The sequence below is a fragment of the Urocitellus parryii genome, chromosome X (genome assembly GCF_045843805.1).
Source record: "Urocitellus parryii isolate mUroPar1 chromosome X, mUroPar1.hap1, whole genome shotgun sequence".
NCBI classification, from domain to species: Eukaryota; Metazoa; Chordata; class Mammalia; order Rodentia; family Sciuridae; genus Urocitellus; species Urocitellus parryii.
The window spans coordinates 16,086,450-16,099,112 of NC_135547.1; the positions used below are offsets into that span (position 1 = coordinate 16,086,450).

Below are 12,663 nucleotides of genomic sequence, written 5' to 3' on the forward strand. Positions count from 1 at the left end.
TGTTGCCTGATCTGGAAATTCCAAGCATTGTTGAGGGGACATGGGAAGTGCATAGGATGTCCTCACTTTGATGGCTTTCATAATGGTGTCCCCTATTATGATACCTTTTGTAGCAGTCTGGTCACTCCTTTGTGGACTGCCCCAGACTGTTAGTTCTGGTGTCCAACCCCTTCCCTTCAATTTTTTTTCTATATGCTCTTTGATTTGGGACTCATATGGTAAATTCTGACTCTGAGTCAAGCACCTAGGTAATCCCTAGAAATAGCTAAACCAGATGTTAAGGATAGGTCTGAGATTTGGGAGACAGGAGGCCTGCTAGTCAGAGATGGCCTAGGATTAGAAGTTTATGAAACAGCATCTCTCATTAGCTCAGTACAATAGTTTCCTAATTGGTGTCCTTGGTCCTGTTCTTGTCACTTCTGTAATGTGATCTAAATTCAGGAGCCAGAGTGATTCTTTCAATACTTAACTTGAGTCACAACTTCTCATCTCAAAAAGGATAAAGGCCGTGCTGGGGATGTGGCTCAAGCGGTAGCGCACTCACTTGGCATGCGTGCGGCCCAGATTCGATTCTCAGCACCACATACAAAGATGTTGTGTCTGCTGAAAACTAAAAAATAAATAAATATTAAAAAATTAAAAAAAAGATAAAGGCCAAAGTCATCACAATAGCCTAGAAGTCCTCCAGGATCCTGCCTCTTTTCTGACCTCTGATCCATCACTCATTCCATTCTAGCTATACTGGCCTCTTGCCTGCCTGTGCCAGACAGACTTCGGTCTCCTGTATGGTCCTTCTATGTGGACCATCTTCCTCAGATGTCAACATGGTTGCTTCCCTCACCTCCTTCTGCTCTGCTTACTTTCTGCTTCACAGTAGAGACTCCTGGTCACACAGGAGAAAATCAAACCCTGTCCCTACTGCCTCTATGCCCCTCTCCTGCTTTCTTGCTTTCTTTCTTTCTTTCTTTCTTTCTTTCTTTCTTTCTTTCTTTCTTTGTCATTTCTCTCCATATAACATGCTATATTACTGCTTATTTAATTTACTCTCTAAATCTCACCATTTAAATGTAGACACCACAAGAGCAGGGATATTCTTTTCTATTTTGCTTGTGCTCAGTAAATATTTATAAAATGAACGAATATCATATGGTATGTAATGAAATTCATTGTTTTCATTAAGTATCTCTTGGGTACTCAGGGCATCTAGAACAATCTATTCCTCATGGATCTGCCCCTTAGGACCTTCTGATAGTCAAAATAAGTGCGTGTACAACTAACAGGATAGGCTAGAGTAAGTGACAGAGAGATCTAAATAAGATGCTGGTGGAGCAGAAAGACCCAATTCAATTAACAATGACATACATGGGTCTAAGAACTTGAACTGGGTCTTAAAAGATGAAGAAGATAGAAGGTTAGGGGAAGGTGGTAAGTTAAAGCACAAAAGTAGGAAAGCATGGTATATGGGTGGCAGAGTGATTTGGGTTTAAATTAGGTACATAAAGAGTATGACTGAGGTCTTGAGCTAGAACTGCATGAATAGGGTGCCAATGTAAAGTTTTAAGCAAAGGATAGCATGTGGTTTGAGAAGATATTTCTGGTGGTAGGAAGATCTTTCTGTTGGGGGCTGAATTTCAGGAATTCCAGCAAAGGCTATTGCTGAGGTCCAGGCAGTCTAGATAGTGGTATAGACTAATCTTGGTGATAGTAGGGAGGAAGAGAAGTGGATAGATACAGTACATGTTGTTGAAACAATTAAAAACTTGCCAGTGATTAATTATGAGGACAAGGGAAGAGGTGAGGATAATTCTACATCTAGGGGTTCAGCTTGATGGTGGGTTCTTTAGGGCATGCACTATAACCCATCCAGCCATCCAGTAAAGATGTATTTCCCATGATTAGGATATTAATTCTGTCCTGGGAACTGGTAGAGTAGAGAAGAATAAAACATGACTCTTGCCCTCATGTTACTTAAGGCTAGGTACTCAGGGCATCTATAACAATCTATTCCTCATAGACTCTGCCCCTTAAAACTTTTTGATAGTCAAGATAAGTGCATGCACAACTAACAGGATAAGCTAGAGTAAGTGACATAAACAGAGATCTAAATAAGAGGAAGCTATTAGAATATAGTATGGTAAGTTCAGGGATAGAGCTACTACAAGGTTATATAGAAAGTGGCAAGGAAAAGAGAGGCATCTAATCATCCTGATAGGGAGGTCAAGGGGAACTTATTGATCTTTATGCACCTTTCTGTCTCCATAACACAGGGCTTTAAACATAAGACATGTTTTATCCATACTTATTATAGTTGGATATGGTTTGAACATGTCCCCTAAAAGTTCACGTGTTTGAAACTTGGCCCCTAGTGTGGCAGTGTTAAGATGTTGTGGAACTTTTAGAAGTTGGGCCTAGTAAGCAATGATTACTCACCAGGGGCATCACACTTGGAAGAGACTAATGTAGTCCTTGAAGAATGCCAGTTAGTTTCTGTGTGAATGGGTTGTTATAAAAAGAGTAAATCTGGACCCTGAACATTTCTGGCTTTCTGCCTCACTAAGTGATCTCCTCTTCTGTACATGAAAGGAAATCTCCTTTCCATTTCTCTGCTATATTGTGACCTAGCCAAAGGAGCCCTGACTAGAGGCCAAACAGATGAGGCCACTCAATCTGGAACTTTTGACCTCTAAAACTTCAAGATAAATAAACCTATTTTATTTATAAGGTACCCAGCTTCAAGTATGTTGTTACAGCAACAGAAAACAAACTAATATAGTGCTGAATTCAGTTAGTGGAGAAAATAGGAGGAGGTTGTTGTTGGTCGTGTTGGTGGTGGTGTTGGTGGTGGTGATGGGTGGTGGTGGTGTGTGTGTGTTGGGGGTTAGTGATGATTGATACTGAAGATGATGGATTGTTTGAGAGTTGCTGAGTGAAATTGTAGCAAGTCATAGTTCCAAATATTTCCAGCAAACAGTGTGGATAGGGACATGGGAGGGAGATTAAGAACTAGAGATGAAACAAACAAATGACAGTATAAGGTTATAGGCAATGAAGTGTAAAATATATTGCAGATCAAAACTCTGAGGCTGAAAGTGCATTAAGGATGGAAGTGATAGGGCTTGAGCTGAATGCTGAAAGACAGACAGGCTGTGGACAGGCCCAGAATAAGGGGAGGGACAATCTAAGTCATAATAATTGGTTGGGAAAAAAGACACCATGAAGGTTCTCTGGTAGAACAGAGCAGAGGGAGCTTGGGGGATAGTACAATAGATTAACATAGTATAATGAAAATTTCTCGTTGGGAAAGTTAGATGAGCAATAAATCTTTGCTGACCTGAATTCTTTTTCAACCCAACTCTTTGCCACTTCTACAAAATAGTAAGCCAAAATCTATCTAGGATGCTGCAGAGGGACATTATGAATTCTAATGCTTGTTTTTTTCCTGTTTAGTCTAGAAAATATTGTCATTTTTTATTCTTTACATAAACTCTGTTCTGTAACTTAGGAAAGAAGATTTGTCTTGCAGGAGGTTGAAAAATAGTGATTCTTAGATGAAATGTATATTTCAGGGAAACAAAAGCTTCAATTTAAAAATTTAAACCCCACTGCCATACAAACTATTGGGCCATTTATGAAGTTGAATTAGGAATATAACTGAAGAACTTCAGTGGTCTCCATGTGATTACTATTGGGTCCAATGTGTGATACTGAGGTTGCTTGGATAGTCAGCAATTGAGACAAATTCATACATATAGCTTGACAGTACACAAGCTTTTGTAATGCCTTAAAAGTTAAGCAAAGCAAGTCCAGAGCCATATAATCCTCACCCTGTAGAGTGCTGTTACACCATTGCACTCTGTGATGTAGTAAATTTTCCCTTGGCATTGTAAGTTTCATATTCCACTGTAGCTCTTGTCTGTAGATAACTATGGCCAAAGCTCTAGGGACAGCTTTGTTCTGCTCTTTGAGAGAAGACTGATTTCAAGGGGTGTATAACATAAAGAACAGCCCACCTAATACTATAGAAACTTAAGAAATAGAATATTTGAGCATAATACTCAAATATGCTTTCAGCATGAGCTTGAGGCTGAAGATAGGGTGTGTCTTTATGACCATGATTATAAAAACATCTCACCAAAGGGCTGGAGATGTAGCTGAGGGCATAGTACTTGTTGAACATGGTGAAAGCCTTGGGTTCATCGCCAGCACTACAAAAACAAACAAACAAACAAGAACAAAGATACAAACCTCTCAGCAAAAATGATGGAACCTGGACACTGATGACATCAAGAAGCCATTGTTACCAGTTATTCTTGCCTATCTCTAAATTTCTTATTATGTGAGGAAAAACCCCTATTTTAGCAGAAATATATTTTTCAAAGATCTTATTTATAAAAGTATATGTATTGAAAACTCAGTCATTATATAAGCCATAGAAGGGCCTTTACTCCTTTGTTTCATTTGAGTCAGATACATTGTAAATAAGAAAATTAGTCATTTATACAATTTCCTGTTCTTTTTAAAAAAGTAGTGGTAATCTATAAACTACATTACCACTACTTATAACATATTATAAACTAATATGTTATTAATACAACAAAGAAATTTCTGCCAGTGCATGTATAACATCATAAATTATATCTTTTTTATTTTTGTCTTTGTTCTGTTACCTAGAAAGGCAAAGGATTTTGTTAGGACTTTGCATTAAAAATTTTCCTGGAAAAATTTTCCCATGCCAGGAAAGCATTGAGACAAGTATGATTAGAGGAGATATTTTGAACAAATTCTATTTTCTCCTTCTAATTCTGTTAAGGGATCATTAAATCCTTCTAAAACATTAGTAGGCAAGTATAGATACCAATTGAGGGGATTATTAGGTACATGGTTAATTAAATTTGTATTAAAGCAGATTAAGAGTAATTCTTCCTGCTCATTATAAAACAAGGTTAGGGTTGAGCTTTATATTTCAACTTTCTGTTTTAATCCCTCAGGTGTATCACATAGATGCCCCATGTCCACAAAAACTGTTTATCACTATATTTCTTTTAGTTCTATCACCATCAACAAATACTAAGAATCTGGACATTAGCAAAAAAGAGGAAAAAATCAAAAGTGAATATTTCTTTACACTGACTGATTATTTTTCACTGATTGAATTAAATTGACCAATTTTTGTTCTTTTTAATTACAGATGACAGTAGAATGTATTTTGACATATCATACATACATGGAGTAAAACTTCCCATTCTTGTGGTCGTACATGACATGGAGTTACACTGGTCATGTACTCATATATGAACAGAGGAAAGTTATGTCTGATTCATTCTACGGTCTTCCCTAATCCCATTCCCCTTCCCTTCCCTTCATTCCCCCTTGTCTAATCCAATGAACTTCTATTCTCCTCCCCTCCACTTTTTTGTGTGTTACCATCTGCATATTAGAGAAAACATTTGGCTTTTGGTTTTTTGGGATTGGCTTATTTCACTTAGCATGATAGTCTCTAGTTCCATCCATTTACCAGCAAATGCCAGAATTTCATTTCATTGTTCTTTCTGGCTGAATAATATTCTAGTGTGTGTGTGTGTGTGTGTGTGTGTGTGTGTGTGTGTGTAAAATAAAGAAAATATGGTGTGTGTGTGTGTGTATACATACTCACACACCATATTTTCTTTATTATATATACATACATACACACACACATACACACACACACACACACACCATATTTTCTTTATTCATTCATCTGTTGAAGGACACCTAGATTAGTTCCATAGCTTAGCTATTGTGAATTGAACTGCTGTGAATATTGATGTGGCTGTGTCACTGTAGTATGCTGATTTTAAGTCCTTTGGGTATATACTGAGGAGTGGGATAACTGAGTCAAATGGTGATTTCATTCCAGTTTTTCTGAGGAATCTCCATACCGCTTTCCATAGTGGTTGCACCAATTTGCAGTCCCACCAGCAATGTACGAGTTGACCTTTACTCCCACACCCTCATCAACATTTATTGTTACTTGTATTTTTGGTAATTGCCATTCGGACTGAAGTGAAATGAAATCTCAGTGTAGTTTTAATTTGCATTTCTCTAATTGTTCGAGATGTTGAATATTTTCATATATTTGTTCCCTGATTTTTTTTCTGTGAAATGTCTGTTCAGTTCCTTTGGCCATTTATTGATTGGGTTATTTATTTTTGGTGTTAAGTTTCTGAGTTCATTACATATCCTAGAGATTTAATGCTCTATCTGAGGTGCAGGTGGCAAAGATTTTCTTCCATTCTGTAGGCTCTCTCTTCACATTCTTGATTGTTTCCTTTGTTGTGAAGAAGCTTTTTAGTTTGATAACTCCCACTTGTTGATTCTTCATTTTACTTCTTTGTGCTTTAGGAGTCTTGTTGAGAAATTCGGTTCCTAAGCTGACATGATAAAGATTTGGGCTTACTTTTTCTTCTAGTAGGCACAGGGTCTCTTGTTTTATTCCTAAGTCCTTGATCCACTTTCAGTTGAGTTTTGTGCATGGTGAGAGATAGGGGTCTATTTAATTTTGTTACATATGGATTTCCAGTTTTCCCAGTACCATCTGTTGAAGAGGCTTTTCTCCTATGAATGTTTATGGCCTCTTTGTCTAGTATGAGATGACTGTATTTATGTAGGTTTGTCTCTGTGTCTTCTATTCTATACCCTTGTTGACCAATCTTTTTATTGCCTTAGAAACACCATCAAATATTTATGTTTTCATGTTAGTTCTGATTAAGTCACTTTAAACTACCCCTAGGGACTGAACTTGTCTCTTCTCAACCTCCACATATTTATTCCTTCTTTGCATGTTGCTGAGCATGGATTTCAGAGAGAACTTCACATGGTGAGAGTAGTGAAAGGGGGGTGGGGAACAAAGGAAGTACAAAAAGGCCTTAAACTGTCACTGAGGTCATAGTGCTGGTGTTTTTTCTCTTTGCATCCCCCTCTTGAATTTTTTCATGAAGCCATTTATTTGCAAGAGCTGTGTTATTTTAGATTTCCCAAGTTTGTCCTTCCAAATTAGTCTTCCTTCTGTTCCTTGTGTTGATCCCTCTTCCTAGAGCAAGCCTGCAGAGAGAACTAGAAGTTCAGCATGGTGCTGAATGAAGAGTGGTGAGAACATACATCCTTGTCATGTTCCTAATCCCAGAGAAAGCATTCAGTATTCAGTCATTCACTGTTTTATAAAATGCTGGCTGAAGAAGCTTTTTTGTAGATGTTGAGTTGAAGAAGTTTCTCTTTATTCTTTTTTTTTTTTGGAGTTTGTTTTTCTTAAATGGGTGTTGAATTTTGTCAAGTGCTTTTTATGCATTGATTGATAATTATTATGTAATTTCTATTTTTAGACTTCTAAGGTCACAGGTTATATTGATTCTATTTTTTTTTTTTTTGGTACTGGGGATTGAACTCAGGGCTGCTTAACCACTGAGCCACATCCCTATCCCTTTTTACTTTTTATTTTGAGACAGGATCTCACTAAGTTGCTTCAGGCCTTGCTAGGTTGCTGAGGCTGGCTTTGAACTTCACGATCTTCCTGCCTCGGCCTATGGAGCTGTTGGAATTACAGGCATGCACCACTGTGCACAGCCTCTTTGATTGTTTTGAATATTTAACCAATCTTGCATCCATAGGATGAATCCTCTGGTATATAATTTTTAATACATTGTGGAACTCTATCTGCTAATATTTTGTTGGTTTTTTTTCCTTTTTTTTTTTGTATTTTATACTTGAGGGATGCTGGTCTGAAGTTGTTTTTTTTTTTCTTTCTTTCCTTTTTTGTACTGTCTTTGGGTTTGTTTCAGTCTAATAGAGACCTTCTCAAAAATGATTTTAGGGGCTGGGGCTGGGGCTCAGTGGTAGAGTGCTTGCCTAGCATGTGTGAAGCACTGGGTTCAATCCTCAGCACCACATATAAATAAGTAAAATAAAGGTCCATTGAAAAATTTAAAAAATTAAAAAATGATTTCAGAAGTGATCTCTTTTTTATTTTCCACAAGAGATTTTATATAATTGATTTTGATTTTTCCTTAAACATTTGATAGAACTCTCCAGTGAAACTACATGTGCCTGGAAATATTTTTTTTAGAATTTTAATTTACAAATTTTATTTCTGTTGAGAGCCACAGCCGAAGCGGCCCCAGCAAACTTCTAGCTGATTGGCTCACCATGGCCCCAGCAAACTTCCAGCTGATTGGCTCCTCTACGGTGATGCTCATTGGGCTGTTTCCCCGCCCTTTCAGACCACGGAGCTGCTCATTGGGGGACTCTTTTGGCTCTGCCCACTCTACCCAGCCAATCGGCCTCAAGAGCAGGAGGAGTGGGGGCGTTGAGAGGCTTGTGGGAAGCCAGTGGTGGCAGTTGGGCTCTGAGGGAATTCCTGAAGAGCTCTATTGGTGCAGCGTGTGTTCTAAAAATAAAGTTTGTTTCTTTTGACAAGTGGCTCGTGAATTGTGCCCAGCCAGACTGCGGCATATTTCCTTAATATTTACAATTCTATTCAAATTATCTCTTTCATATTGGGTAAGCTATAGTTTTTGTTTTCTGAGGGATTGGTTTGTTTCATACAATTGTCAAATTTTATGTGTGAAGGGTTGCTCATAATATTCTTTTGTTTTTCTTTTGATAGCTCCTTGATCTGGAACAATATCCTCTGTTTCATTTCTGATTTTGGTAATTTGTGTTTTCTCTCTTTTTTCCTCTCAGTCATGCTAGAGGTTTGATAGTTTTATTGATTTTCAAAAATTTTATTGATCTTTTTAAAGCACCAATTCATTTTGCATCATGTTCACACACTGAGAATCTCTAAGACAGTCACTTCTTTCTTTTCAGTTTGTTTCTCCTCTATCCTACTTTTACATAGTTAACATTTTCTTTCAGTTGCATTACACATTCCTGTGGCCTTTTCTCTCCTCTTCTGTGTCTTGGCGGGTGCTCTATTATGTTTACCCTTCCTTTTGGCCTTGCTTCTGAAAGGTGACCACATCTTGCTGGTATTTCTAGGTTTCATTTTTTATTAAGACTGCTTTAAATAATAATTGCACAAGACAACTCTGAGTTCTAATTAGAACCATTATAGCTACATTGTAGAAATCTTGCCTAATAAAAAACCCAAATAATTTGATAGTTGCCAATTTTGAACACATCTAAGTGTGCAAGACCATAGTGTACTGGAAAGGCATGGTGACACCACACTAGGGTTTAGGTCCTGGCTATATTGCTTACAATCTAAAGAATAGCCAGAGTGACTCTTCATTGCTTAGGTCTATTCCAATGAAGCCTTATAAGGTCACTAAGTGGATTGAAGGTAGATCTTGAAGTAGCATCAAGTTTTTAGAAACTGGTCATATATACTGTCATCCCAGGGGAGTAACAAGTTGGCATTCATTGCTGTGTTTTTGACTTATTACCACCTTGCCCAGCTTAGCTGAGTTGGAAGACTTTAGTGTTCCATGTACACAACTGCCTTGAGTATTGTCATTTTTGCAACTGTGTTTTAGGAATGCTCCCTGCCTAGAAATCTCCTTGCTTTCTTCTGTACTTCTCTGAATTCTAGCCACTCTCCAGGGCTAAATCAAGTAATCCCTGACCAGAGAGATCTTCTCTGGCAATCACAGATTAAACTGATGGACACTCTGAACTCTAGTAGCATTTTCTGCCTATGCCATTGAGCTGTTTTTTTTTTTGTTGTTGTTTGTTTGTTTTTTTGGGAATCATTGGTTTGGGAACACAAGGTCTTGTCAAGACATTCCTGGGCTTCAGTCTTGGCTCTGCCATTTTTTAGCTGCATGACCTTAGGCAGGTGACTTTGCTTCCCTGAATCTTGATGGCCTCCTCTGTAAAATGAAAAATCATCTCTGCCTGTCCCAGTTATTATAAAGATCAGATAAAATATCTTAAAAGCTATTAAGTGCCAACTAAATATTGTGGGGTTTTAATACAATAATAGTTAAAAATCAAGGTTAAATGAGAAAATATTCATGATATAATGATGTAATAAGAGAATTGCAGCACTATAGGTAAAGTAAGAAAGATCCATGTGTGTTTAAGTGTGTGTTTACAAATATGTACATTAAAAGAATAGAAGACACTCTTCAAAATGTTACTCTGAGTAATGGTTAGTTCTGGGTGATGGGATGATCACTGTTTTTCTCTGTATTTTGAATTTTTAAGGATGGGACTAGAGTAGATTTATAAATTTAAAATATTATTTAAAAAAGAAAAATCAAAGTCTGGTGGTATGTTGTTATTTTATTATTTATATTCCACCATATTTTGGAAAGGCTTTAAAGTAGCATATAATATAGCAAGATAAAACTGAAATGTAAGACAAAAAGAAACAAAAGAGAAAACAGATAGGGAGATGATATGTAGTGACACTTTTAAATATTTGGTATTAACTATCTTGTGTTTTTTTAAAGAATGTTTTCGTCAGTCATAAATTAATAGGTAAGATTAACTCTGTAAAATAAAGGCAGCATTTTACAATATAATGTAATCAAATTAAAATGATGTACAAAAATGACTGGGGCTGTGGCTCAGTGGTAAAGCACTTGCCTAGCATGGGTAAGGCACTGGGTTCCATCTTCAGCACCACATAAAAATAAATAAATAAAAATAAGGGTATTGTATCCACCAGAACTAAAAAAATTAAGAAACTAAGAAATGATGTACAAAAGAATTTTCTGGTAGTTTTGAGTGAGTTAAAAATTCTAGTTTTTTTTGCATCACTATTCTCATTACACATATACAGCACAATTTTTCATATCTCTGGTTGCATATAAAGTATGTTGACACTAATTCATGTCTTCATACATGTACTTTGGATAATGATGTCTCTGGTTATTTTATTGTTGGGACAGTAAACATCTCCAAGAAGGCACAGTTGCTATTGGTTATATTATATTATATTCATAATATGCAAGTTACAAATATACATTTGATTAGTGTTGAGTTTTCATGTCTTTTTTTTTTCTCCTTGGTACTGGGGATTGAACTCAGGGCACTCAACCACTGAGCCACATCCCCAGCCCTATTTTGTATTTTATTTAGAGACAGGGTCTCACTCCGTTGCTTAGCATCTCACCATTGCTGAACTCGTGATCCTCCTGCCTCAGCCTCCCATGCTGCTGGGATTACAGGCATGCGCCACCATACCTGGCTCATATCTGTTTTTTTTTTTTGTTTGTTTGTTTTAAGAGAGAGAGAGAGAGAGAGAGAGAGAGAGAGGATTTTTTTTAAAGAGAGAGTGAGAGAGGAGAGAGAGAGAGAGAGAGAATTTTTAATATTTATTTTTTAGTTCTCGGCGGACACAACATCTTTGTTGGTATGTGGTGCTGAGGATCGAACCCTGGCCGCACGCATGCCAGGCGAGCGCGCTACCACTGAGCCACATCTCCAGCCCCGAGAGAGGATTTTTTAATATTTATTTTTTTAGTTTTCGGTGGACACAACATCTTTATTTTACTTGTATGTGGTGATGAGGATTGAACCCAGCGCCCTGCGCATGCCAGGTGAGTGGGTTACCGCTTGAGCCACATTCCCAGCCCTCATATCTATTTTTAATAAGTTTAATGGAGAGGCAAACTAGAGTAATGAAATTCAAATTGGGAGTGACATTCTTGCCCAAACTCTGCCATTAATTATGCTTAACTCCTTGGCTTATTCCACCTAGCAAGTTGAATAGCTTGAACCGTTTATAGTTTAGTAAAGTTGTAGTTTTATTTATTTAGGAATGTATATTTCCCTTAGTATTTCCACTAAGAATAATTATAGTATGTTAGTTGATCTATGTTGTTTCACTGAGTTGTTGGATATTAACATAATTTAAATATTTTTTTTTTCACAGAGAGACCTCTCTCCCCCAAGGCTGTCAAAGGATTTGAAACTGCTCCACTTACCAAGAATTATTATACTGTGGTGAGTGTTCAGATGATGAGCAAAAATTTTCTTGACTCTGTATGGAAACTTTCTACTTGTCAAACCATTGATGTTTTCAGGTGACACAAAGGAAAAACTGGATAAAGTTGTATCGTAAGGTTCCAGTGCCATTTGCATTACCACATTGCTCTTCTGCTTGTAGGATTCTTATGGATGTCTGGAAGTTCTACATACATGGTACTAAACAATTCAAGGGTAGCACAAAGAATGAGGCCTGTTAAATACCAGTGAAAGAGAAATTGGTTCATACATAAGCATTATGGAGAAATTCAGCAGTTAGACAAAGTCTTTCTAGATATCAAGAAGGTGATTTCCCAAGTTTCTCTATTGCTGTACGTTTTAAGTGATTATGTTCTGTAAATTTTACTTTAGAATCAATCAATCCATTATATCCTCTGGAATATTATCAACTCTATTCTTGAGGAGAGACCTAAGGAAGACTACTCTTTGGCACAGAGGGAAGAATGAAACAGCTCTGGCTTGAACACAGATATATCAAACTTTATTAGCTATAAATAGGGCATGTGCAATACTCAAAATAAGTTCCTGTTTGAAAAGAAATCACATCATTCTCCTTAATCTACTCTCTGCTTGCCTTCATGCCTCCTTTTCCGACTTGGCTCAGTCACTAATGAAAAGGCCAAGTCATCATCACTCTAAGTTGCCCTGTCTGGTTGCCTCCCTCCAACCTCTGCTGAAACACAGCTTCAG

General features: G+C 37.2%; 1 protein-coding gene across 4 annotated transcripts in view; it reads left to right on the forward strand.

Moving 5' to 3' along the window:
- Arhgef6 (Rac/Cdc42 guanine nucleotide exchange factor 6) overlaps nucleotides 1-12,663 on the forward strand; it is a 107,857-nt gene that overhangs the window by 33,727 nt on the left and 61,467 nt on the right. For all 4 annotated transcript variants that reach the window (XM_026392203.1, XM_077793566.1, XM_077793565.1 and 1 more), the window contains one exon: nucleotides 11,861-11,931. In XM_026392203.1, coding sequence (XP_026247988.1) covers nucleotides 11,861-11,931 — 71 coding nt within the window. The remainder of the gene's footprint in view (nucleotides 1-11,860; nucleotides 11,932-12,663) is intronic.